Source organism: Anser anser (genome assembly GCF_964211835.1).
Source record: "Anser anser genome assembly, chromosome: 1".
NCBI lineage: Eukaryota > Metazoa > Chordata > Aves > Anseriformes > Anatidae > Anser > Anser anser.
The window spans coordinates 147,929,330-147,956,165 of NC_139720.1; the positions used below are offsets into that span (position 1 = coordinate 147,929,330).

A 26,836-nucleotide genomic window follows, 5' to 3' on the forward strand; every position below is an offset into this window, starting at 1 on the left:
GCGGGCGGCGCGGCGCGGCGCGGAGCACGCCGGGAGATGTAGTCCGCCGCCCGACCGCGGCCTAACCCGCGGCGCGGGAGGAGGAGGAGGAGGAGGAGGAAGGCGGCGGGGCGATCCCGCTGCCCGGCCGGCCGGCGGTAGGCGGCGCCGCTGCTCGGCGCCTGCGCGGGAGGCGGCGGCGGGCGGTGAAGTTGGGCGAAGCGCCGCTGGTAACATGGTAGGCGGCGGGGCGGGGGGGGAGGGAGCGAGGGGGGCACGGCGAGAAGCGGGGAGCGGGGACGGGTCGGAGGCGGGGGGCACCCCGGGCAGCCCCCGGCTGCCCGCCCCGTTAAGCGCAGCGGTCCCCAATTCCCCGCCCCGTTCCCCCCCGTCCCTCCTCCCGTCCCGGCACCGCGTCCCGAGCCCTGCTCCGGGGCACGGCGGGGGGCGAGCGGGGACCAACCCCCCCCCCCCTCCCCCGGTGTCCCCCCGGTGTCCCCCCGGTGCCGCCGGCAGGCAGCGGGGAAGGTGACCCGGGGCGGGCACGGAGCCGGCAGCCGCGTACCTTGCCCTTTTTTGGGCTGCGGGCGGACGCGCAACCCCCCCTCCGTGTCCGTCCCCCCGTCTGTCCCCCTATCCGTCCCCCCCGGCCCCTCACGTGTGGGGGTCATGGCTCTTTTGGGGTGTCCCCCCCCCCCCCCCGACCCCTGCTGGGTGCCCCCTGGCTCAGGGGTTTGGGTAGGTGAGGGGTTAGTGAGGGGGGGGGCGGCTCCGGTGTCTGAACCTTCGTCAGAAGGGAGGGGTTATTGAGGGGTTCATCCCAAAGCACGCTGCTGTTGTTGGTTTTGGGGGGGGGGGTCCTTCTTACGCGAAAAGCTTTGCGTTTTTCTGCTTATATAAAACAGGGAAAGACCGCAGTCCGTATCTTGTTTGTGCCGTGCGTTGCTTGTCCCGAGCCCATCCGTAGGCTCCGTCTGTGTCCGAGAGATAAGGAGGAAACCCGGGGGTGGTCCCGCGCTCGCGGCTTGCTGCCCCCCCTGCCAGCGGCAGCCTCCGTCCCACCGATATTTCGGACACCCCCGGGGGGGTGTTTTCTGCTTCACCCGCTGCTTCAGGCAGCAGTAAGCAGCTTTAGGCAAATTTCTCAGATAACGCGTCCAGGGGTGTCAAAACGTGATAAAAAAAACAGAGTTGGGCTTAAGCTAGCTCCTTCCTCCAGCAGGATCGCGCTGACCGATGGCGACGGCAAGTTTGCTCCCTAGAAAATCCCTTCTCCCGCCTCTTGTTTTTATTCCCACAGACTTGGGGGTGCTGCAATTGGTGGCTGCTGCAATTAGCTGTCATTAAGGGGGACCCCTTAGTGGTGCCTCGGTGCCACTGCAACAGGCCGCTTTGCTGGTTAATGTGCTAACAGTGCAAATAGCTTTTTTTCCAGAGAAAATTAAAGTTTTAGATCATGTTTACAGAAACTTTATAGACTCGTTGCAGCATTCAGCAAACCTCTGGGGTGTGTGCTTCGTTTCCTTTTGGTCTTATATCTTCTGATGGCACGAGTTAATAGTTCCTAACATAAAAATGTGAGAAATGCTTCTGACTTTCAGTTGATCGCTTAAAATGATTAAACTTTGCATTAGCGTTAGGAAAACCTTTAAGCAGATTTCTCACTTTCTCCATTCCCAAAGGACTTACACAGGATCTGAGAATCTGTGCATCAGGCCTGTGCGATTTCTTGTTTATGTGACCAATGGTCATATTTTCAGGCTATAGCCGTGTTGTATATGATGAAACTTGTGTTTGCTGATGTTACAGAGCAGAACAGAAAAGACTCTTGCATATGTGAGCAGTAGAGCAGCATATAACTCTATTACTATTGGAATATTTTTTTTTTGCTAAAAGTGTACATATAGATGCTGTTGTTTCGATTTTCAGAAGAAAATGCTGTCTTTTTAACTGCAGAAGAACAAGGCTTTGTCTTCCTGTAATTCTGAAGTGAAAGTTATCACCAATGAGAAAACTAAACCCTTTTAAATATAGGCAGTAGTAGTAGAATGCTGAAACAAACTTCTGGATTAGCTTCATTGGCTTTCCTGCTTCTTTTGCATCCCAAAGCATAAGCTTAAATCGTCACAGAAGGACAAGGTCCGGCAGTTTATGGCCTTTACCCAGGCCGGGGAAAGGACTGCTATATACTGCTTAATGCAGAATGAGTGGAAACTAGAAGTGGCAACAGACAACTACTTCCAGAACCCAGACTTGTACTACAAAGAATCCATGAAAAATTCAGTAGACAGGAAGAAATTAGAACAATTGTATAATCGATACAAAGGTAAGGCTTGTTTTTTTTTTTTTTCCTTGCTCTGGGTTGGGTTTTGTATGTTTTTTTAAAATTTCTTTTGGGTGATATTCCTATTCTTCCCTCTGCCGTTCTTAAGGTGTTTTAAGGAAAGATTGCTGACTTGTGCTTCTTACTCTGTATGTAGTAGTGAGGTAAGAATGAGAAAGGTCTTAAATGTTCTTAGTGTTCCGATACGCAGCTTCCTTAGATATTCCTGTAGAGTTTAAAATAAATTCACAACAGAAAACTAAACCTTATGTGAAGAAAATCTCAGCTACATGTGGTAGAAAGGAAAGTAGAGTTTATCATGGAACTGGATTTATTGCTGGTAGCTGCTATTAAATATATCCGTGATACACTTCGTGTGGCAAAATAATAATACACGTGATTCCCGTACAAATATTTGGGGGAGTTAATTTAGTTCAAAGATGGTAGTATTTCTATACATTGAAATCAAAAGCATATCAGGTAACATTACGGCTAGAAGCCTGACTAAGCAGTAAAATGAGAACTCAAAAAGTAGTCTTGAAACTCCATCCTTAATTTATTCTTTATGCTTGCTTGTGACAGCAAAAATGATGCCTGTGTTCAGAGAGGCTTGGAGGGAAAACCACAGGGAAACAGATTAAAGGCAGGGTTGTTTCATTTGATTTTGGAGCATTGTTAAAAAGATAGGAAAAATAAAAGGAATAGATAGTCATGTAAGAACGTACATAAGAATGTACGTGATCAAGGTAACAGGGCTTTCTGAAATGTGGACATCTGATGTGAACACATGCATTCTTTGTGTTAATGCCGAGTGCCCTAGAAGCATCAGTACCAGCCACTGTTGAGATCTGTAAACCTTGTGTTTTAAAAAATGGACTCTTCAAAATTAATCAGCTATGATTTTACATACTTTTCTAATTGTAGTATATAGCGTGCTTCGTATATACTTCGTCCTGTTCTTACAGTAGTATTTCCGCTTCTTTCTACTTTTTAAATCACACGCTCTATTTTAAATATAGACACTTCAATATTTTGTTATAAGGTGGTAATGAATTGCGGGAGAGACAAAGAATCAGCAAAACTGTAGCATTTCCTCTGAGAAGGTGGAAGAAGTTGGATTAATGAACCACTCTGTTTTTAATATGTCTGTATCTCTTTCTCTCAGTCCTTTCCTTGATCTGTGCATGTCAGTCATAGAGATTGTTGGGTCAAAAATATGTATACCAATTCATGAATGCTGCCAAGAATATATACATTTTTAAAAAATAAAAAATTTATTTCTTATTTTTGTGAAAGAAAAGTCTATTCAGTTATATGTCCGTGTTTTGGTTAGCAGCACACCTTTGCAGTTCTACTGCAAATCCCAGTAAAACCGTAAACTTAACAAAACTTTCACAAGATTTGAGAGAAAGCAGAATTGATTAAGCACCTAGGGAAAGGTGCTTAGATGTAGCTTAAACTTCACATGGCCTCTCAACAAGATGGGATTCCTGTGTTCACTAGGGTTTATAGAATTACTGCGTACATTGCATTATATTCGAAATCTGAGATGAGAGGTCTTCCGTTTGCTGTGCCATCTTGGTGGTAGTTGTCTTATCTGTTTATCCAGCAGCTTTATCAAAACAAATTCATTTTTGTTCCCAGTCACCTGGATGACATGCAGCATGATAAGGATGTCCTTGTTGAAGTCCATCAAAATGTTTCCATTGATTTTAAAACACACACACACTTTTTGCCTTCATATCTTCAATTATTCCCAAATTATACAAAAAAGGCATCTTGTCACAGAACTAGATCTGGCGCACAGTAGACTTGTTACTTGTTATTCCTGCTCAAAAGTCCGTAATAATTCTTTGTGTAATGGCTATAAATCTTTGCTAAATTTACTTTCCCTTTTTAGTATGTTTGTCACTGTAGCTGTGTCTGGAAAAGAGAAAGGTATCTTATGTTAACAAAACAAAAAAAATGTTTCTTAAACTGGATTTTTGATCAGTCATAGAATAAGGACTTAAAAAGTAGTGTAGTTGAAAATCTTACTAGCTTAAGGGATTAATTTTTTAAGTTTACTCAAGGGATGCCTCGAGTAAAGTCTTTAGAACTAAAGGTGTAATTTTTAGTGTTTTTTTTTAAAGAGAGAATTCTGTTACAGTTACAGCATTGTTACCAACCCTGACATTCAGGTAGTTAAGAAGTGTGGTGCTAATCTTAAAAAGGTACTTAGTACTTCTGAAACATAACATTTTCTAAGTTGTATTGTTTATCATAAGCCACTAGTGTGCTGAGGCATCGTTTGAGCAATGCTGTGGTGATTTTCCTGGCTTACAATTAAAACCAAAAATATTTCAGTGTGCACTTGTAGTGTATTCTCATCAGCCACTATCAGGAAAAAATCTCTGGCCTTGCTTGGTAAGTTTTTGTTTATTTGTTTTTTTTAAGTTAGCTATATGCTAACCAGTAAATACATTGTGCAGTTGGATGTATTTGTCAGCCTTGCTGCTTTGTAGATTCAGTCAGGCATTTCTTCCTGTAAATTTGGATCTTGCATGGAGCATTGTGGAGAGAAGACAAAACTGCTTTGTTAAAGTTACTGTTTGTAAAAGTTGCAAGCCAATTCTTAGGGAAGTTTGCAGAATACTTGATCTACCTGCCGAATAGGTAGATTTCAAGTGAAGCTTGTGTAAAACTGAAGACCTGTGATATGCAGCATCTCAGAGCTGTGCTGATGACTTTTGGTAAATATTCTTATGAATAATTGTAATTCTTCTCTTTGTGTTTTGAATTGCAGACCCGCAAGATGAAAATAAAATTGGCATTGATGGGATTCAGCAGTTCTGTGATGATTTAAGCCTGGACCCTGCCAGTATCAGCGTGCTGGTTGTAGCATGGAAGTTCAGGGCAGCTACTCAGTGTGAATTTAGTAAAAAGGAATTTGTAGATGGCATGACAGAGCTGGGGTGAGTATCAGTTTCTTCGTGGTTCAAAATGTAATGTGCTCAGTTTCTGATTAAAATATTTATAATTGAATCAAGTGTGAAGCTTTGAAAAGCTGGTAATGATGGTGCCAAGCTTAACAGGTGCTCAAGGCCTGTAGCGTCCAGTCTTCTGTAAATTGGTGCTGTACTGCAAAATGTTAACAGCCTCGGTAAGGTAGAAGCAAAATAATTCTTAATAGTACAGCCAGATATGCCGATTTTTTCATGTAACTTACATAAATACATGTATGATTGTGTTACGGTTTTGTTGGACCCTGTGCTGTTAACAGATGAACATCACTGGAGAAGTTTCCAAAAAATTGTCAGCATTGAGAAGAAATAAAGCAGAAAAGGACAGCAGAAAAGAACTTTTAGTTCTTTGTCTTATCACCACCAAATGGAACTCTTTCTTTTTACCAGTTTTACAAAATGCAGTTTTCTTTTATTGCCTTCTATGCTAGATACTTAATTTGTAGAGAATATCTCTAAGGAACTGAAATAAAAATGAGAATATTAGTGGTAGAAAAAGTTAATTGCTCCAACTCTGACATAACTGATAAATTTTTTTTTTCTTCCTGAATTATTGAACTGTTCTGGAGAGTAGACAGAGGTTAAAACTTGTTGCTCCTGTTTAGCAATAAAATCACCAGTTTAGCATTTATCATCATAAATTAATATTTTATGTATAATGCTGTAGAAGAAATATAGTATTACTTAGGTATATCATTTTGACCCTTATATATACATATATATTTTTAACAGATTGCATTAGGTAAGCGGGGAATTACAGTTTATTGTGCATACTTTTTGTTGTTAAATAAACTTTGGTTTAGAATGACACTTTATAAATACCTTTCTACAGTAGGGCAACTTGCAGCAAATGCAGTAGTTTGTTGAGCAGGGGTCCTAGCAGTCTGTTGTTACTGACCTCATCAGTTATTGACTTGTGTCTAAGCTTTACTTTTTAGGTAAGGATATTCAGAAAATAAGATGATCTTTGAACATCATCTGAGCTCCACTGCTTTATTTTGTTCCTTTCAATCTGGCTTTTGGATAGGTTGTGAATAATTACGACTCTCTAGCCATAGAGAACACTCAAGCAGTCATGCTGTTATATTGAAGGCTGCCAGCATTATTTGATATAACTGATTTAAAAATAAAAATAAAAAGATTTTGGTAATCCTCCTGTGGTTTCTGGCTTGGATATTGTTTTGTAACTTTATTGTCATGTTGATCATATATCCTCATGACATTCCAAGGTACGTTTCACAGAGGTCTGTGAATTTTACCTCTTTGTTCCTTTTAGAGTTCTTGGAAGCATAATCTGGTTATACCTGCTTGCCACTGGTATGCTGCTTATTGATAATTTGGAATGCTTTTTGTTACATACAGGATGTGCAAAGTCTGTGTTTTGTTAGCATTGAACACAGGTTAAGATTTGAATGAGAAGACATTCCTTGAGGCTTAGTCCACATAGCACTTTCAGGGTGTGAATGGGAAGCAGAAGGAAGGCATGTTAAGTGTTCCTATTGTTAGGTAGATCATGTCCCCAGGAAACTGAAGCTCTCAGTTGAAAACTTGGCACAATTCCTCATCTTTCCTCTACCAGGTACTGTTGGAGATGAGAGGTTTTCTGTTTTTTTTTAAATCTGTAACATGCAAAGCATCTAGAATGACATCTGCATTGTATGGATTTTTCTATAGCCATCCATTCTTTAATAAAATCGTTATTGAAGCTTTAAAATAAATGCAATCATTTAGGTACTGAGAAATTTTATCAGCAAGATTTTTTGAAACCGGTTTCCGTCTCTTTGAGTTTCAAGGTGCAGTTTAGAGTATTGGTAATATCCTGTAAATCTTGAATATGCATTTGATTCCTTGATGTAGGGAAAACCCTTTTTCTTTTAAAATTGCATCTTGTTAGGTCATACCCTTTCACAGGAAATACTTCAGTTGTGGTAAGGGATGTGTTTCTGCTAGAATCTCAGTAATTTGATTCCATCTTAGCTTACCTGTGCCAAGCTGTTAAACGGTTTGTTAGCCTTCAAAGTGTTGTCAAAGGCTCACTTTTTTTTCCCAGGTTTTATCTGTAGATGTACAGTGGTGACAAGCAGATGTTTGCAAATAGTTCATTTTGTTGGAAAATCCTCTAACATTGAGATTAGCTGTAAACATAGCACACAGTTCTTCATTTATGTAGAACAGGGAATGAATAAAGTGTAATTAGATTAAAAAAAATGCTTATATTACAACAGCTACGAAAGGGAAGGATTATAAAGGCCTATGTGTATTGTTCTACCTAAAAATGTTTAGTAAAGGATTGTCATATTTTTTAAAATTCTATCTGAAGAGACACTGTTTTTATCTTAACTACTGTTTTATTTTGCTCTGAAACTAAAAAAAACCTTAATTTTATATAATGTAATCTCTCTTGCAACAGGTGTGACACCACAGAAAAACTAAAAGCTCTATTGCCGCGACTGGAACAAGAACTGAAGGATCCAACAAAGTTCAAAGATTTTTATCAATTTACTTTCAACTTTGCTAAAAACCCTGGACAAAAAGGTCTAGGTAAGTAGAAAAAATCTACAGACAGTGAACTCAATTCCAAATGCTTCCAATAATATAGTTGTCTCATTGGCAATTGTATAGTAAATTCATTATTAATTATTTTTCCTGACTTTTCCTCTTTCCCCTCTTCTGTCAATTAATCTCTTCTTAAATGTCCCCTTGGTACAGGTAATTTAAAAGGGTTTTCTGCTAGCTTTGACATTATCTCTCTTCTTGTCAAAGGAAGCTCCTGCAGTTCTTCAGACCCCTGACATCATTTTTTGTTTAAAATAAAGACTTAGCTAATGAGCTCCTCCTGTTTGTTTTGTTCAGAATAAAGCTGAAACAAAATCTCTGTATCAGCTTGAAAAGAGGGAGAAAACTCTGGGCAAAAGATATTGTCCTTTCAAGAATTTTTGGCTTTTGCCCACAGTTTTTATGTAAAGTTTCTAAAATAAGTAATATGGATTTGGTTCAAAGCTAGTGAGCAGAAATAGGCATATGATTTATGAAGTGTTACGTTGTTATTGTCTCTAAAGTTTGAGATTGTCCCAGTCCATGTCTTGTATTGCTGGAGTGAAAAGGACATGTTAGTTAAATTCCAATATTTTATTCTCAAATCAAAAATCCAATTTTTATATTCAAATGAAAAATACCTGTAGTTTGGGAATAGATGGGAAAAATTGTAAGATAAAATTTCAAATATACGTCCACTTCCAGAAGACCCAGTCTTGTGTGTAGAACAGCATCATGTCATCATCACTGTACGCTTGTGCAATGGTTAAGAAGTGTGTGGATTGGTTTTTTTGTTTGTTTTAAGCCTAGCCACTTTAATTGCGTGTCTACATTGCTTGGCAAGCATGTTAACAAATACTCTTTCTCAAAAATTGTTCAAAGAAGTGGGAAGGAGAAGCAGAATATTAATTTAGGCCTGCTCAAGCAGTAGTGTCTGTACCTCATTCTTTCTTGGGAATTACTTGGAGTAATAATCTCTTGTGTTTTCCGAAGTCTTTTTTTAAACTGTGGACAGCTTTTAGTCAGTGTCCCATTTTCTTTATCTTTTGCAGCAATTTCTTCTTTTATTACATATGTCTTCCTTGCGTCACATGCCACCTTTCTAGACACAAATGAAATAGACCTGTAGAGGTTCTGTGGAGGTGGTTGGAGTTCAAGTTCATCAACTAGTTGTTCATTTTCTTGCTTCTGCTTTAAAAAGCCTAGCTCCATCAGACTGCAGGGAAAAAAAGTAGGTTGATTACAGCTGAGGTTGGAATTTATGGGATACCTACAGAAATATTACAAATGTTTTCCTGTTTTAATTGGCTCACTTCCAACTTGAAACTCATGTACTTGGGAAATGGGACTCAAAAGCTTTTCGCCTAAGTCTGTACAAAGAGAGAGGGGGAGGGAAGGCAGCCCAACCCAGATTATGGAACTGAATGTACTGTTTATTTGACATGAGGAGGAAAAAGGAAACTTAGTTGTGTTCCATTACTTCTGTTTATTTGGTATAGAAGCCCTTTCATTGATGTCTGTCTTCACTGTTTTGTAAGAGTGGTACTTTTCAGCAATAAAATGCCAAAGTGCCTTCTTGCACTAAAAGTTGAAGTGTTAGCGGGATGAACTAACTAGAACAGAAAGAAAGCCAAGTGTAAAATATGCTATAGAAAGAGTTGATTGGAACCGTTGCTGATTTCAGGTTTGAGGAATTTTAATAATTCTGCCAATACTTACTGTTCCTTAATTTCAAGTAGTGCTTAGTTGACAGTATTTTGAGGACATTTTGGTCAGACTTCTTTTGGGGTTGTTAAGGTTATTCTAGATATTAAATAAATCTAATCAGGTTCTACCTATTTCAGCGGAGATACATACTTCTCTCTGGTGTGAACTTGGGCCACTACAGGTTGAGCAGAAAAGGGTGCTGAGCAAGCATATTGACTGATACGGTATTTTTTCAGTGCTTGAGGTCAGTGATAGCTTAGCCAAAGAAAAATTAACGCTGCATAGGTTTGCAGTTGGACTGTTTTCAAGGAATGCCATTGTGTTCAGTGGAGCGGAGAGAAAGAAGAAAAAAAAAATACTGGTTGGTGTTTACTACATGCTGCTTTCTGCTCTGATTGTTCGAAGGGTTATTCCTGTTCTTTGGGGGAAAAACAAAAACAAAGTAAAGACAAGAAACTAAGCAAAAGAATTTCAGACAGTTATCTTACAAGAGCATTTCTATGGGTTGAGAATGGTACTCTCTTCAGCTACCCCTCATACAGGATGAGGTCCTTTCTTACTTTACATCGTCTTCTCTATATACTCTATGTATTTTCTTCTATCTGTTCATCTTCCCTCCCTCTCTCCACAACTGCATGGGGTTGTGTGGTAGTTGTGTCCCAGTGACTGCTGTCAAGGAGATGCAGGAACATATCTCACTCATGTAAAAAGTGTGTTTCTCTCTTACTGACTTTGGAGCCTTGGCTCACGATGCTTTTATGAATTCAGTGCAGGCAGTTAAACAGAATGCACAACTTGATTTGTCACTAAACGAGCTGGTATAAACCTCGCCTAGGTCCTTTTACAGTGAAGATCTAGATCTCTTGTTCCTCCTCACATGCATGTTAGATGATGTGCAATCCTGTGTAAATATAGGATGCTCCCAAGCAACTGTCCTAGCTGCTTGCCTTAATTTTTTTTCTGATGACGTGCTACAGTAATAGTGTTTGCCTACAGACACTCACATTTGAATTATGACTTGAAGACTAAGAGGTCAGTAAGCTTATAGAAAGTAGAGATAAAAGTGAATAATGAAATGAAAATGACAAAAGGAATTATTTCCTGCCTGTCAGTTACAAAATATTTTAATGTGATTTTATTTTTTTGGAGGCTTAAAGTATCCAGCACTTTTTTTTTCTTTTAACTACACTGGGAACTTAAATCACCGAGTCTCATAGCTGTTGCACTCATTGCTTTGGACAGTGATCTGTATGCTAAAAGAGTATTGTTTGATTCTCAGGAATACACATGACCTATCAATACTCATATTTGAAAACTAAACAGGTTTGTCATTGTGTCATTGACAAACACAAAATTCATATTTGTAGCAGATTATTAATAGCATAACATGTAAAAGATGATGTAATTAAAATGGTAGGATCCTCTGGGCTAAGTGCTACCACATTTTTTAACAGAAACAAAAAATGAGATGAGAGCTCGCCAGATGAATTTCTATGTGGAAAAAAAAACAAAAAAAACAAACACTATTGCTTTTGTTTTAAGAAACAATAAGCAGCAGTTACTACTTTATTTTTTTCCCCATTTCCACCGAAGAACATTAGGAAATACAATGAATCACAGGTTCATTTTCAATATGCCTGGCAGCCTTTCAGTTTAAAAGGTAGAGAAACAACTGCTTAGTGCATTCCTTTGTGCCAGATAGGATCAAGTGCTACCAAAACAGTTCCTCACAGATGTTCTTCTACCCAAGCATTCAGTGGTGTGCTAGCAATGTATACCACCTTGCCTTCTTGGTTTCAGTAGTTATCTGCAGGATTTTAGAGCTGTTAGCTGTAGTCCTCTGGCTGAAAAAGTTTGGAAGCTGCTGCCTTTGCTTAGTAAGTTCTTAAATTTCTGACAACAGGTCTTGTACATCTGTGTCAATGTTTGCTCACACTTATGGTTACTATTTTATATTGTTTTCTAGTGTACAAATTAAATCTATGTTCATGAGTTCTGAAGTTCAATACTTACACATCCAGAGTGAATACACAGAAAAATGTCACAGTTAGTAACAGCTTCTTACATATTTGGCAGGTAAATGTCTTCCCTTGGTCTCTAGATTGAGTAAAACCAACTACTTGAATAAATTATATCTTCCAACCCTCTGATCATGTATTTTTTCCATTGCAATCTAATTGATCTTTCTCCTATCTTGTAGTACCCAAATAAGTTAGACTTTTCATTTGCCTTAGGTACTTCGCTCCTTGTTTTACATCTCAGTATTAAGTTTGCTTATATTTCAACACTGATAATGTCAGCAGTTTGTGATCTATTACATTACTGGGTTTCTGCAGAACTGCAATGCACCCAGTTGATTCCAGTCTTCTGTTTCTGTAGTTGATTATTCCTACTAGCTGTATTACTTTGCATTTCTCCTTAGTGAAATCTTCCCCATTTACTTTCAAGAGTTTTTTTCAATTTGTATAGATAACTTTGAATTCTAGTCCTGTCTTCTACCATGCTACACTTTTCCCAGGTTTTCCCAGGCTTTGTATAAGTTGCAGATTTAACGAAGGTTTCCTTTGTTGTATCATCTGAGTTACTTAAGTGTTGGACAGCGTTAGATACAGGACTGACTCCTATAGACAAGTTCTCCCAGTTTGGCAGAGAACTACTGAGAATAAATTTGAGTGTGATCTCCTAGAACCTCCTTGGAGTCTCAGATATGGTAGGTAGCAGTTTGAGGCTGCTTCAGTGTACTCTGAATTTGATCACATCTAGCTTCACTTTAACCATCAGTGCTTTCAGACTGAATTTCTATTTCTTTCTGGGATTGCTGTCAGTTTTCAGTGAAGCTTTTTACCTGAGCATATCTTGGAGAAAAAATAAATCCATAGGTCCCAAACATCTCTCTTTTAGGAGATATCAGCAAGAGCTATAGTATCTTTCATTACACCAGCTGACGTTTGTAAGGGTGGGAGTGGAAAGACCCAGAAGCCCTTCTTAGAAGTTATTTTGGTGATGAAAAAGAAGAATTTTGATATCTGACATGGTCATCTTTGTGGTACAATGGATTTCACTGTAGGAAAGCGATTCTGGTTCTTTTGTTGCAGTATTGTTTGTTTTATTCATTTTTAGAACAGTCCGTCTTCAGCTGCTTCTTTAATTTCTTCTTCTATAGTTCCACTCAGAAGTAGTGCAAGAAATTCTGCCTTTACATAATTAGATGTGAAGAATCCTCTCCAGTAAATTCAGTTGCATCAATTCTGTCAGGCCCCAAACTAGGCAAATTGTTCAGTACATCCGTATTAATTCCTAGCAACAGGACTGCCTTTTATAGGAGTCTCTTTTCCACGGCTAACCTGGTGATACTAGGGAATTTTTCTTTCTCTCCATAGTCTCGTCTAACTTGAATATTCCATTTATTTTTATTCACTTAATATTGTCAAGTAGTTTGCTTCAGTCAGGCATATACACTTTTAAAAAAAAAAAAAATGAAGTAATAAGTGGTACTAGTACCCCTAGGTGATAGCTCGTATAAGTAGTGAAATACAGGAAACAAAAGCATATTGCGTGAGGTCTACCATGATTTCCTTGAAACAGAAAAACGTGTTCTGATTAATGTCGCTTAGGACCCAGCTGTCAAGTCTCTGATACACCTGAATAGATTTGATTGTTGTCTGAGAAAAAGATGGATGTTTATGACTGTTAAGGCTGCTGCCCTCTGAGTGGTAGACGGAACTCAGGAAGAAAGATAACAAGGTTTCATACAGCAATACTATCTCGATGGCTGAATATTGGACCTGGCAGACATAATATTTGGACTTATTAAGCTGCATCCGAGTGCTTTGTTGGTATCTTTGAGATAATATAAAAGGTGCAGTTTATTAAGGTCCAATTTGCCAGGAAACTCAGACAAAGGATTATTATGAATAACTAGTTTTGCCTGTTTATCTGTTTTCTCATGGTCTTGCTAGTATATATGTTACAATAACTCTTAAGTTTTGTGTGGTGCAGATTTGGAGAGGTTTATCTCACCTTCTACTCCCAAAGTTCAGCTTTTTCTACTGCAGTCTGAGTGAAATTTTGCATCCTAGCTCTTGCTTGATAACTGTAGTAAAGACAGTATTACTGATCTTCAGTCATGTTGTGTGTAGAGCAGTTGAGATTTTTAAGGACACTGTTCAAGCTCAAAATAAGGCCTTAGCCCTATCTTTCTTTCTTTTTTTCTTGTTTTGTTTTTAAACCTGTTACTTATTGTGAGTCTCTTAATGGATCTCCCTTTGAGCCCCAACAAGATGTGTTCAAGAGATTCCTCATGCTCAGGACTTTTACTACAGTTTGTTTCAGCACAGTGGAGGAACTTAATGCGTTCCTTCATGGTCTTCGACTTCTTTTCAACATGGAGACAAAAAGCAGATGTGGTCCTTCGTCGCTCCTTTGTGGTCCCTTCGCCTATTTACTGGCTCAAAAGGTTGTGCTTCCTTCTCTCTGCCAGTTTCCTGGGATCAAGCAAGACATGATACATGAGGAGGGCATTCAGACTTGAATCAAATGTTACCTCAAGACCCGAAGAATGACTATCTTTGCATCCGGTATGTGGACTTCAAGGAGGTTGCATCTTCTATGAGCAGATGAGTATAACGTGCTCTTTTTAATTGAAGCAACATCATCTTTAGCTTTCATCGTAGCGGTATCTGAAGTTTGAGATTCTTTGAACAGACACTTAGACAATAGGCAAGGTTATAATTTTTTTCTTACTAGTTAAGAGGATTTCCTCCACTTTCAATGAAGTTTGATCCATTTGTAGGGTACTTACAGGAGTGGGTAGATGAAGAAATTGAGGGAATTAAATGAATTTCATGTTTACTTTGGAAGAGGTCTGTGAATACCTATTTCAGGTGTTTGAATAGCCTTGGTCTGTCCAAGTTTTATTGGTCCTTGTTTTATTTTTATTCCTTTTTTTTTTGCATTCTGAAAATGCCACCAATTTAAGAGAAATTTAGTATAAGACAGGGCGCTCTGATAAAAAGAGGCCAATAGCAGCAGCAAAGGTGTGGCATAACTGCCAGTTCTAGTAATGCCTTAACTCTTTCATTCATGTTAACTCTTTTAGTCATGTTTGGCTCTTACTTAGGAAATGTATACCCAGTCCACTTTAGTATTGTAGCTTATTTGAACTGCGCATGGGGAGATTTGGAGAGATGTAGACAGTCTTAAAATCTTTAATCAGGCTTATTATCCTGTGCTCAAACTGATATTTAGATTACCTTCTTCTAAGCCAAGCTCACAGTCAGGAGCAGTTTATTTGCTTTTGTGCAGCTGATGCTCGAGATAATGAGCATGAAAGGTTCTGCATGAAATCAGCCTGCTATCAGTGAGATAGTTAATAAGTAGTCAGAGCCTGACTGATTCCTGCAGAGCTCTTCTGAAATCTGCATCCTGTGATTCACCATGCTTCCCTGTCCACCACAGAGATGTAATTCTGACACTGTGAATTATGTGTCTGCTAACGTAGAGCACTGGGAAGCTCCTTGCTTACGGCTTTGCAGGGATGAACAGAGACAACTCAGTTGGATCCTGAGCTGAGCCACTTCCAGCGTTCACTTCATACCCCTTCTCTATTTTTCCCCTTGTCTATTCCTTCTAGAGGGAGCTACGAATTGCAGATAAGGGCTATTTTGCTTTAAACATTTGATAAATTGATGAAGGGCTTCCAGGTTGAGTCCTAATAGTATTTTCGTGCTATTTTGCTTTGTAGATTTTGTGTGTAGAAAAAAATGTTCTGATTAGGAAAGAAACTAATTTTTGTGTCCATATCCTTAGTAATGTGGAGGCCTAAGAAGACTCTTAAAATCATTCAGAGATGAGGAAACAAGGAGTCAAGTAACTCACTGAATCTTGCAAGTATTCATTTGATGTCTTTTGGTGAGGGCAGTGTGATAGTCCGGTTCTTTAGATTCACACCAATTTCCACTGTTCCCACATCTGCACGAGTTTCTGCACTGTGTCCATGAATTTTATCGAAACCAAGTAATTATTCATACAATGCAGTTTGGTTTAGCTTTGTAAAAGTATGATATTCGCCTGTGATCACAGTGCGTGAACAAAAGGGAAGAGATCAAAGAATATCAACCCAATGATCCTGTAGGGGAAATTACATGATTTTAAAGAAAACATCTGAAGTCCCATCTCTTACAAAGGTTAAATATACTATTATAAGTCAATTGAATGATTAAATAGATTTGTCTTGCACCTGTCCAGATTAAATTTTTATGCTGTTTTGGGTACAATAGTTTGCTGGCTACTTTTGTTTTCAAATCTGTAAAGTAAGGTTCAGTTAATGCACTGAAGAGAGAGAGCCTCAAACAAAGACATTTTCATTTCATTTTTTTAATTCTTTATTAACTGATCTAATAAAAGTAACTGTTTTCTCCTACAAGCTTTGTTACATTCTTTGCTAATTTTTTGTTTTGTGGCTGTAGGTGGACTGGGAAGCACTGCCTGATACTTCCTGGTGTAAAAAATCCTACCCTTGTAGTTTGAGAGAGTACTCTGAGTGAGCACTGAGGCTTTTAACAAGCTGCTAAACCTCTTTCACAGGGATAACTTGTGTAATTTAGCAAAGCTTTACAGTGTTGATAAGAAGGTTAAATGTCAGCAGAGGAAGAAAGCAATACTGGTACAGTCAGTTAATTTCAAGAGAGGAAATCAAGATAAATGATTTATTTCCAAGCTCTAAAACATGCTACACTCTACTATCATAATGTGCAGAACCTAGTCAGCATGCTAACTGTGGATTTTAAGGGCAACAGTGACAAATACTGAAGTATTCTTATAAATAACTTAAAGATCTTAATAAGTACTTGGGAGACTAATGTAATGCTCTGTTTTTTTTTTCTCTGAAGTTGTCAGTAATTTAAATTAATTAGATTTAGTATTCTGACAGCATCAAACATGGCTGCATAAACAGCTCTGTTGGTAGGGCAATCTGAGAGAGCTGGAAAGCTCTGCTTGGCAGAGGATGACAAGTGAGTGCTGCAGTCCCAGAGAACTGTTTTGGCGCAGCAGGTCTAAATGAACTTAATTTCATGTTCCTCGTAAATCCTCCTCTCCAGTCAGTTCCTTGCTGTCTGTTGATTTATCAGTTTTCTCACTTCCTTGATTACTTGTGTGCAGTGACTTCATTCCCCGTGTCCAAAATCATAGCAAAGGCATAAGGAACTTCATTTAATTTCTATCTTTAATTTCTGAAATTTTTATTAACAAAATAAGCATTCAATCTAACCTTGAAGGTAGATACAAGCTATATAGCTGGTAGCCTATTTCTCCTGTATTAATTGTGCTAATTTATTTCCACTTTTTAAGCTTTCTGTTCAATGAGGGTAGCAAAGGCTGAGGTTTTCATCTTCTTAACAAATTTAGGATGTGTTTTATTGTTTCAGAATAGATCGTGCTGCTTGCAAGATCGTTTATTTCTGACTGTGAAAATAAATGTAAATCTTTTAAATAGTGTAAAAACAGTATAAATAAAAGGAGTTCCTAACATTTCGAATTAAAGCTAAAACACTAAAATGTACTAAAGCATGTTTACTGTAATAACCACTATTACAGCAAAATAATGTTTGAAATAATTAAAATATTACCTTACTATCCTTTTCCTTCTTGAATTCTACTTTTACTTTGATTTTTTTGATATTTTTAATAATTTTAGATTTGATAATTTTAAATAACTGATATCACTTGTAGGTGATTCAATTAGTTCTCAGGGTTTCGCTACAGAAAGCTATAGGGATGCTGTATTATGTACCTAGACTAGGTATCCAGAAAGCCAAACATCTCGATAATGAAGCTTTGTTTCAGTGTATGCAAACTCTTTAGACAGTACTAAAGGTCTGCATGACATGCAACATGTACACAAATTGGTCCTTGCTTAGACATTAGTTTCCAGAGGTTTGTGCGTCTGTCTTTACCTTTCCATTTCTAAAATTCGCATCACTAGTATATAACATGGGAAGCATATTTTTTGGTACAAAATCAGCATCCTTTTTATAATTACAATTTTATTTTATTTGTAATTGATGCTTTTGTAACTGTGCAGCGTTGAGATAGACGTTCCTCATAGTGCATAAGAAATCTGTGCCTTGCCAAGGCATCTTTCTGCAGGGATGCAGAGCTCAGGGCATGAGGCCAGAGGTGTTGGGCAGCCTCCCTCCCTCCCTGGAGGTATATGAAAGCCACCCAGACATGGGCCTGGGCAAGTGGCTCTGGGTGGCCCTGCTGGAGCAGGCGTTGGACCAGGTGGCCTCCAGAGGCACCTGCCAACCTCAGCCATCCTGTGATCCTGTGAAGGCTTTTTTCTTTTGATGTTTTTGTTTTAATCTTTTAATGCTGTGCTCATTGTAGCAGCTGCACTCCGCAGCATTACAGTTTATTGATACTGCTATCAGCAGCCTAATGAAGAACTGCAACTCTGTGAGACTAAGCCCTCCCTCGACAGCAGAAGAATCCAGTTTTCTGTCCTCCGGGACTCAGGTTTTCAACATAGATAGAGAAATGTCTTCAAACAAAACTGTATGTAGCCGTATCACTTGACAGCATGGCACGCCTAAAGGCCTGGTTTCCCCAAATACTGTTAAGATTGCATAAACTAGCACCGTTACCAAGAGTGATAGTCCCATCTAGTCCATTTGTTCCAATATCTCTTCTTTGTATCGGTTCATGGGTTTGTGTGATTGCTATGAACCAGATAAGGAAGATCTACTTTTCTTTTTTAAAATTTATTTTTCTTATCTTCCCCTGTGCCAGTTTTATCTAGGATCAAGGCTTCCTTCTCTTTTAATTATGTGTGGCCGTCAGTTAATTATGCTGAACAACAAAGGAGGAGTAGGACAGATGCTTTTTTCAAAGCCTTTCAGACTAGCATAGTTTGAATTTAGTTGGGTTCGCCTCAATCTCAGCCTTTACCTTACTGTGTGTGCAGTACAAGTCCCCATCCTGACAAGGATGTGCTGTTACCGTAAGTCACAACAACCAACTCCTGCATCTCTGTGCAGGAGAACCAGTTGGCACACAGGTGTAAAGTATTCCACAGGTGTCAGATAAATTAAAACAGTATTTTATTTACATTGTGTTGAATATAATGTTGCAGCAATCAGGTTTATTTTAACATACTGCTAAATATGATGCTGCAAATACCCAAATAAACCAAAGAAGTGTAGCATCTTCTTTCCTTTTTAACATTTTTGCAGTACCTCTAACCGTCTTTGCTTCCTTGCCTGTACCTTCTTCCATTTTCCAAGGAATATTTCATCTGAAATATAAAAACTCTTGTGCTGTAAAACTGTTTTTCATCAAAGTGCATTTTGCTTAATGCTTGCCAATGCTTACAAGATCAGCTTGGAAAAGTTGAGGCTTCATAATGAAGCCTGAGTGAATGGGATCAAAGCCAGTCACTTCACGGTGAAGTTTAGAAACCCTTAAGATTATGTGAGTTTCTCCCTTCCCACTTCTTTTGCTTTTCATTTGGGATAACGCATATGAATAATTAATTTGCATACCTAAGCAGCAAGTAAAAACTGCTAAATAGCATTTTCTGTGGAAAGTGAGCACGTTGGCAAAGACATCTGACTTTGGTAGGACTGAAGAAAGTTTATTAGGACATAAAATGTTGTGCTCCGATCATACTCGAACAAACACCTGAAACACTGGCTCCATATAGCTGGGTATCAGATGTATGGCAATTGTCTGCATCATCTTAACTGCTGTGCTTAACTTTGGGCCTCAGCCCTCCACCGTACAGACTCTAGGGAACTGGATGTGTTGAGAAACTTGATTTCAGGTGGCGCAGGGGCTTTAGGTTTGTAATAGGATATGCGCAGTTCCAAGCAGCACACCCCTCTCTTGTAGGTAGGTCAGCCTTCCTCCTCGTCTGCTATGGTAACCCTTTCTGTTAAGTTTCATATTTGGTTTGTGCTTAACTTACACTGAAAGCAAAAACTAAATCATTTTGTGGTTTAAGAAAGGATGTGCCTTTATTTTGCTGGTGCACAGCAGTGTGCATGCACCACTATATTTAGTGGTGTTATGGGTGGGACCAGGGACAGAAGTGGTTAGCTATTGTGGATTGCTGAGATGAAACAGACCTTCAAGAAAATTTTATTTCTACCCTAATGCTGTATCTAATACTGTTGTTACTGTTCTGCTTGAATTTGTGGCGGTGCTGCATCCTCCTCTTGGCATGCATGAGCTGAGCTTTGTTCCTACATCGCTCATCGTGGTGTGGAATAAGATCTGCTTGCTTGGTCTTACATTTTCAGTTCTGGGTGTAGGGGTTTTTCTTCTACAATCACTTATCAGAAGATTATATTGCTGTAAGGGGTGTTGTAGAATTATTATACCCAGACAAATCTTTTTTTATTCCCTCTTGTCCTTAAATTCCCTTTCAAGTCAGGTGTGTCTAAAATGTGGTAAATAAACAGTAGTTGGCACCTGCAGACTTGAATGTTTGGGTTTCTATTAATATTTGCCTTCTTTTTATGGGTGTGTTCTTTAAGTTTGTGGCAGGGTTATTGATAACTATTGTGTTTTGTTTCTAGATTGAGTGACTTTAATCCTGCACTGTTGGATGGTGACAAAGAGACTTTAATCTTTATGACTGTAACGTTCAATATGCAATTTTTACCATTACTGCTTGTCTTCTGCCTTTTGGGTTACTGCAGAGAGCAGTTCTTGGTAATGACTGTAAGAATTTCAAAAGAATGTAATAAATTTGTATCTTAATATACTGGATGTAGCCTTAATTGTTTAACTATAACGGTTTTATTGTATATGATATGCTGTAATATTAAATGTTTTGCTTTGTCTCTTGCAGATCTAGAAATGGCAATTGCATATTGGAATTTAGTCTTGTCAGGAAGATTTAAGTTTCTAGATCTTTGGAATAAATTCTTGCTGGTAAGTATGTCCTTTATTCTTTCCCATCTTAGTCCACAGTAGTCTGACTTCTATGATGCTGTGCTTACAATAAAGAAAAAGACAGGACCTATGAATACTTCCCTTTAACTTTTTTTGAAGTCTGATATAAGGTAGTCTTAAATCAAGCCAAATTAAATCATCTTTGTATAGTTTTCTAGTTGAGGAGAAAGCAAACAGATGTAGCAAAGCAATAGTGCGTTCTGCTTGCACAGTCCTGTATCCTCCCACTTTACCCACTTTAAGAAAGCTTCTGCATGAACTGAAGCCATAATTGTAGATTGAACCTATGTTGTCTTTATTCTCAAGACAGCTGTGATTGCTGTGAGCCATGTATTTTACCGTGCTCTGCCTTTTGTGGTATTAATGCATAAATTGTGTCTTTTTACAAAGTCAATTCTGTTATGACTGACTTAACCTGAGAGATGACTTTTTAGTGAAAGTTTTTGTCCAAGTAATTATTCTGACTCATTTTTTAGATAATAGTTGTGAACTTATCTTGATAGTTTTGTGTTACCAGTGCAATTCTGTGGGCAGTGGAGTAAAGATGCATAAATTAAACTTTAGAAATCACAAAATATTCTTATTAAAGAGCCAATTGATTTATCCATGTTTCTACATTTGCATTTCTACATCCTATCAAAAAAAATGCATATAATGTGTAATTTATCTTTAGTTTTCAATCTAACTTTGTAGTTTAGGAGAATAAGTCTTTTCTATATTTATATATTTTTGTGTATGCTTTTAGAATATTTTTCTGAAGTTTTTGGATAGTATGTTTTATTCACTGACTATGTGTACCAGTTTCGTCAAGAGAATTTATGAAAACACTTCAGATTTTAACTGCCTTAATACACTTAACACTTAAAACATCAAAATGCAATATCCCACTAGGCTATGTGATCGAGTTTGTTACAACAAACTGTTCTACGGGTCTCTGCTTCAAGCAGTACTCTAGAAGATGTAATATAGTGTCTTATTTTGCTACAATTATTTAACCTGAATGTAAACGATAGAAAAAAAATGTTTAGATTAAAAAAATTCAACCTAAGAAAAATTCAACCTAAGAAAAGAGCAAGCTAGGACTCTTTAGGGTGTGGTTTTGTTTTTCTTTTTAAAGAACCTTTTCCAGAAGATCTGTTTGCTTGTTATATCTTGGCCCCAAAAAATGTGACATTTGACTTGAGTAAGGGTGCATGTTTGCTGTTGTGGTGGATGTCAGCCTCATTTTGGTCAAGTTCCAGGATTTTAGAAATACAGTTTGTTCTTCAAAATATTTCAGAGTGTTAATGCTTAAAAAAAATAAAAAAAAGAAACACACTAATTCTTTACATGCAGCTACAACTTCTTGTTGCAAACCAGATCTAGGTATCAGGGCTGACACTGAATTCCTGATTAGTCTCCCCTAATGTCTTCAAGTACTATAGCAGTATCAACAGATGAGGTGAGTTCTAGGTGGTCTGACCTAGTCCTGCAGCTCAAAACTGCTTCAAGTTGTGTTTCCCCATGTATATTTCTGCTGATTTCCTTTATGGCAGCTGCGGTGCTTTACTGACCATCCTTTATGAACTGTTTCTGCTTGCTAAGCTGGCAGAAGACAGATCCAACAAAAGCTGAGTGTTTTCCTCCAGGCTAATCAGTTGGCTTCCCAAGGGGTCAGATGAGCACCAGGGCTGATTCGGGTTGTTCTGCAGGACCATGTGGTGTGGAGGGATGGAAGTGAAGAGCAGGTGGCAGGTTATGACCAGATCCTTGACCCTGCTGACCAAGTTACAGGGCCAGTATAGGGGAGAGGAGCAAGAACTTACAGCATTGAACAGGGTTGAGAGGGAGAAATGACAATGGGAGGGCTGAATAAAAGCTGAAAGAATACCAACTAGTACTGAAACCTTTCGGGGTGCTGTTCAAACTGGCCGGGCTTGAAACTGTTCCATGTGAATGAGGCAAAAGGAGCATACCTGAAATCAGACTAGGAGGTCGTGTGGGAAAATAGGAGGAAGTGGGGAAAAGGAGACTGGAGAAAACAAGTGGAGCAAATGCAGATGTTACGCAATGGTGAAGGAGATAATAGTTTGAGAGGCTGAGATGTTGGATCCAGAAGGTAGTCTGGGAGTGAGAAGAGGAAAACGGGTGCAAATATAACCAGCGGGTTGAAACAAACTGTGTAAGGGTGGGTAAAAAAGGTTGTGGTAAAAAGGGCTTGAGTTGAAACAGTTGGACACCAAGATCCATCATGTAGAAGTATAAAAGTACATTTGTTTTATTCTTTACCCTAGCAAGTTAGGAACACATACCCTAAAAGCAAAAAGTAGAACAAACAAAATATCAGAAACTTCCATTTTTTTGCATCCTTTAGTAGTAGTTTATTTTATAGTTTTCTTTGGAAGCATTCAACTTTTAAAAATAAATAATGTAAAATATCTGCTTCTGTGTATGTCAAAATAAAGTACTGCCATACTACCATGGAATTTGAAAATAGTTTGTATTAAACAGTACCATTTTTCTTCCTCTGCAGGAACATCATAAAAGATCAATTCCAAAAGATACTTGGAATCTTCTGTTAGATTTTGGAAATATGATTGCAGATGATATGTCCAACTACGATGAAGAAGGTAAGCAGTACTTGAATTATCTTCAAAAGTTGGTACAGCAGAACTGAAATACTACTGTAAATGAACATCAGGACATGCTGAAACCTTTTGTTTCAATTTCTTACATGTAGAGGTTTAGCTGCAAATTTAGGGTAACATACTTGTTGCCAAAACTAATAAGTTTGCCGTAACATGTAGATGGAATTAAAGATATTGTCACACAGTGATACAGCCCATGCTCTTTGAACCTGTTATGCTACAAGAATCACAGTAGAACTGTGTTTTTGTACCTAAAGTGCTGCTAAATGCAAGGGTAAACATTTTTTCCACTTGCAAGAATGCCTATGTAAGCTTTTTTTTTAAATTAACCTAAAAGAAATGTACACTGTCACTAATCTTACAAATCCTACTTTGGGATGGCTGTGTACAGAAATATTTACTGGGTTATGAATGACTAATAGAAATGACATGATTTTTCTATCAACTAATGTTTACAAACTTTGTAGCATGCATTATGCTTTAAATGCATTTTGCTTGCACTAAAAACTGTTGCTGCAAGAAGAGATGCAATGTTTCTTTGTACTATTTAGGAGCTTTTTTGTGGTGTTTTTCATGTCATGCATGTTTCAGGTCAGAAAAGAGGAGACATTTTTTCTCAGAAAGAGCAGTCAGGCACTGGGACGGGTTGCCCAGGGAGGTGGTGGAGTCACCGTCCCTGGGGGTGTTCAAGGAGAGGTTGGACGTGGTGCTTAGGGACATGGTTTAGTGGGTGACATTGGTGGTAGGGGGATGGTTGGTCCAGGTGATCTTGGAGGTCTCTTCCAACCTTAATGATTTTATGATTCTAAAGCTAATCTAGGCCAGAAAAGTAAAAGTGACCTTCTAATCCTTTTTATTTAGAGACTACGCCAACTTACTGCTAATAATGATACATTAATTTCTGAACTGCTTGACTTCTCTTTAGGAGCGTGGCCTGTTCTTATAGATGATTTTGTGGAATATGCACGACCTGTAGTCACAGGAGGAAAGCGTAAAACTTCCTAACCCCAGACGTAATGTGGACTAAACGCACAGTCTGAACTGCATTAGGTAACGAAGACTTGTTGGCTGATAACTGTGCACATTGTTGCTGGTTTCGGTGGTTGTGATGAGATTCCGGAGACAACGCAGAAATTCCTCCTTTCTGTCTGAAGAAAATGATGGCTCGTGGACATTTCATGAACAAACTCCAGAAGATAGTCCAGGCTGTTTGTAGGCTATTGGCTTCAATTATTGTATTGGTTGTATCATATAGGATGTAGATTTTGCATGATTTTATACTTTGGAGAAGTTTAACTAGAGGCCATTTTATTAAAGTTTTGACAGCACAGCATGCCATTGAGTTCATGATCCAAAGTGGACACCAGCAGTTAAATAAATAAAACTGTATTATATTGTACTTATATGAAAAGCAGTATTTGTGGTATATAAATTAAATCCCTAAGTAAAACTTATGTAGTATGTTGTATTTTTATAAAAGCTAGCTCTATGAATGTGTCCTCATGTAGAGTTTTTTGACTTGTTGCCATAATTTTGAATTTATATTTTTAAGCTTTAGATAGATTTGAGCATACCCAGCCTTTTGTTTTCTCCCAATGAGATTAACTTCCTCATTACTGAATTCTTGAAGAGCTTGGACATGTTGCAGTAGCATTGCTGAGGAAGGGGTTGCTGCTCTGTGCTTTGTTGCATCTCCAGCTTTTTTTTATTAACCATTTTAAAATAGACCTTAACCAACCAAAGATACTTTTATAATTCGTTTGGTTATCAATTCTGTTAGTCTTCAGTTATGTATTTCCTTTATTTTAAACAGTGGATTGGTAGAATATAACTTTTATTTCTAGCCTGAAAGACACCTTCAGTTCTAGCAAGATGCAACAAGTTATGAGTGCAGTTCCTGACAAGCCTCACAGAAAGTAAACATGAATAAGCCCAAAGACTTCAACAGTTGGCTTCCACTTTGAAAACAGAGGAAAGGAAACTTCATGTAAAGGAAACTTCACATTAACGATGTTAGCCTCTGGATATTTTGTATATTCAGTAATGCTTAAGGGGAAAAAAAGAGTAAATTAGTGCAATACTGCTCAAGAGTAGTGGAATTGAGTCAGTTTTCACCAAATCCAAATTTGTTCAGTTATTTCTTTCTCTCCTCTCACCAGCTACCTATTATGAAGCGTACAGAGGTCAGTCTTCTTTTTCCCCAACAGTGTCTTCCAATGCTTAAGCACAACTTTTTTTTTCCAGAAACTATTCAACACGCTTTCACACAGGGCTGTTCTAAACACTACCTCATCAAAATGAGTTTGTCATAGCCTCTATAAAAGTTTGTTAAAGAGTGGCTAAAGAGTAAATACAACTATGATTAGTACATATGCTGTAATCAGAGCTGCTTAGATGCAAGAATTTTTTGAGAAGGTACTGCATTGAGTTATATAACTTAAGTATTGCATGGTGACATTTTGTTTCATAGTCGTGAGGGTATAAATACTTAAAATACTCTTTTAAAAAATCTAAGATTTTCATATAAGCATTCAGGCTTCATTTCTGTCAACGCAGTCTGCAAGAGGAAATGTACATGCACACGAAGTTCACGTTCTTCTACGTGAGAAAATTTCAGGTGTGTATGATGTTTAGAAAGCAGGGTTAGGACAAATTTGAACAAATTAGCAAATTTTCTATGTATAGGAATAGAGCAAGCAAGTTAGAAACGCCCAGTTATTGATTCATTGTTAGTCTCTTTACCCCAAGCAGTATTTGTAAATGTCAGATCTTGCACGACAGCCGCTAGATGTCAGTGTCTCAGTCTTCAGGTGCTTCTCTCTCTTGTATAGGAAGTTAGGGTGTAATGCTGACCCCAATTACTACTTTCTGACTATGTCCTTTTTAGGATGGCATTTGCTTATGTAACTCCAGTATTCCACAGATTCTACAGAAGTCATCTGAGATATAAAAGCAGTAGTATGCTCTTAATGCAGTTGATTTATCTACTTATTCTACCCAAAACAAGTCACTTCTGTCCTGTAGGCTTTGGAGCATAAGTGTGTAACACCCCATGGCATCAACTGCCTCTGTCTAGCCAAAAGCAGTGAAATGCTTGCTACTGACACAATTATCTTTTAAAACTATATAGGTATAATATAACTGAGCAGAAATAGTTTAATCCATTGGTATATGATGTAACAAAATAGCCTCATAGCGCCGGAGCTTGCGAAACATTTGTACGTGCTGAGAACTCCTTCAAATCAACCTAACGATGCTTTTACCTTTTGAGATAAGTGGAGCATAACGTATGTGGCTTGAGGTTTTTTGGTTTGTTAATCTGAGGAAGCAGGTGCTTAGAGTATTTAGTTCTTACATACGCACAATTGTTTGCCTCCCCTAAGCTTCATTCCTGTGAGGTCCTTTGTGGAAAACACCTTCCCTCAGAGGAAGGCTGGGCGAAATATTCTCAAGGCAGGAGTTGTTCCCTATCAGCCAGTGTAGTAGATCTTTTTTCTTTCACTCTTCCCAGTCTCCTACTCACTTGAAACCACCTGTGCATTTTACATTCCCATAAACATGGATTGACAGCTTCAAGCTTGAATGATCATAAAAGTAAATGCAAATGATCAGCTTTCAAATGATGTTTTCTTTATGATTTCCAGTATTTGCCACTGTCTGCTGTTCCCCTTTACAGGGTACTCTGACTTTGCTTTTTAGCTCCT

At 38.4% G+C, this 26,836-nt stretch overlaps 1 protein-coding gene across 2 annotated transcripts; it reads left to right on the forward strand.

Moving 5' to 3' along the window:
* The first annotated feature begins 18 nt into the window (after nucleotides 1–18).
* DCUN1D2 (defective in cullin neddylation 1 domain containing 2) lies at nucleotides 19–24,582 on the forward strand. 2 transcript variants are annotated; one of them, XM_083834693.1, is made up of 7 exons: nucleotides 19–217; nucleotides 1,909–2,305; nucleotides 5,088–5,256; nucleotides 7,715–7,845; nucleotides 20,402–20,484; nucleotides 23,018–23,114; nucleotides 24,058–24,582. In XM_083834693.1, exons 2-7 carry the CDS (start codon nucleotides 2,131–2,133, stop codon nucleotides 24,135–24,137), a joined length of 735 nt encoding a protein of 244 aa, XP_083690819.1. In that variant the 5' UTR covers nucleotides 19–217; nucleotides 1,909–2,130; the 3' UTR covers nucleotides 24,138–24,582. The 2 variants fall into 2 exon arrangements, with proteins under 2 accessions (XP_083690819.1, XP_083690818.1); XM_083834692.1 differs by having other exon boundaries at nucleotides 84–217; nucleotides 2,089–2,305.
* The last annotated feature ends 2,254 nt before the right edge of the window (nucleotides 24,583–26,836 follow it).

What these genes read in the sequence shown, in the direction of transcription:
- DCUN1D2 (XM_083834692.1), top strand. An exon ending in TTTGGAATAAATTCTTGCTG is followed by an intron (nt 20,485 to 23,017) that starts GTAAGTATGTCC and finishes CTTCCTCTGCAG; the next exon opens with GAACATCATAAAAGATCAAT. An exon ending in GTCCAACTACGATGAAGAAG is followed by an intron (nt 23,115 to 24,057) that starts GTAAGCAGTACT and finishes ACTTCTCTTTAG; the next exon opens with GAGCGTGGCCTGTTCTTATA.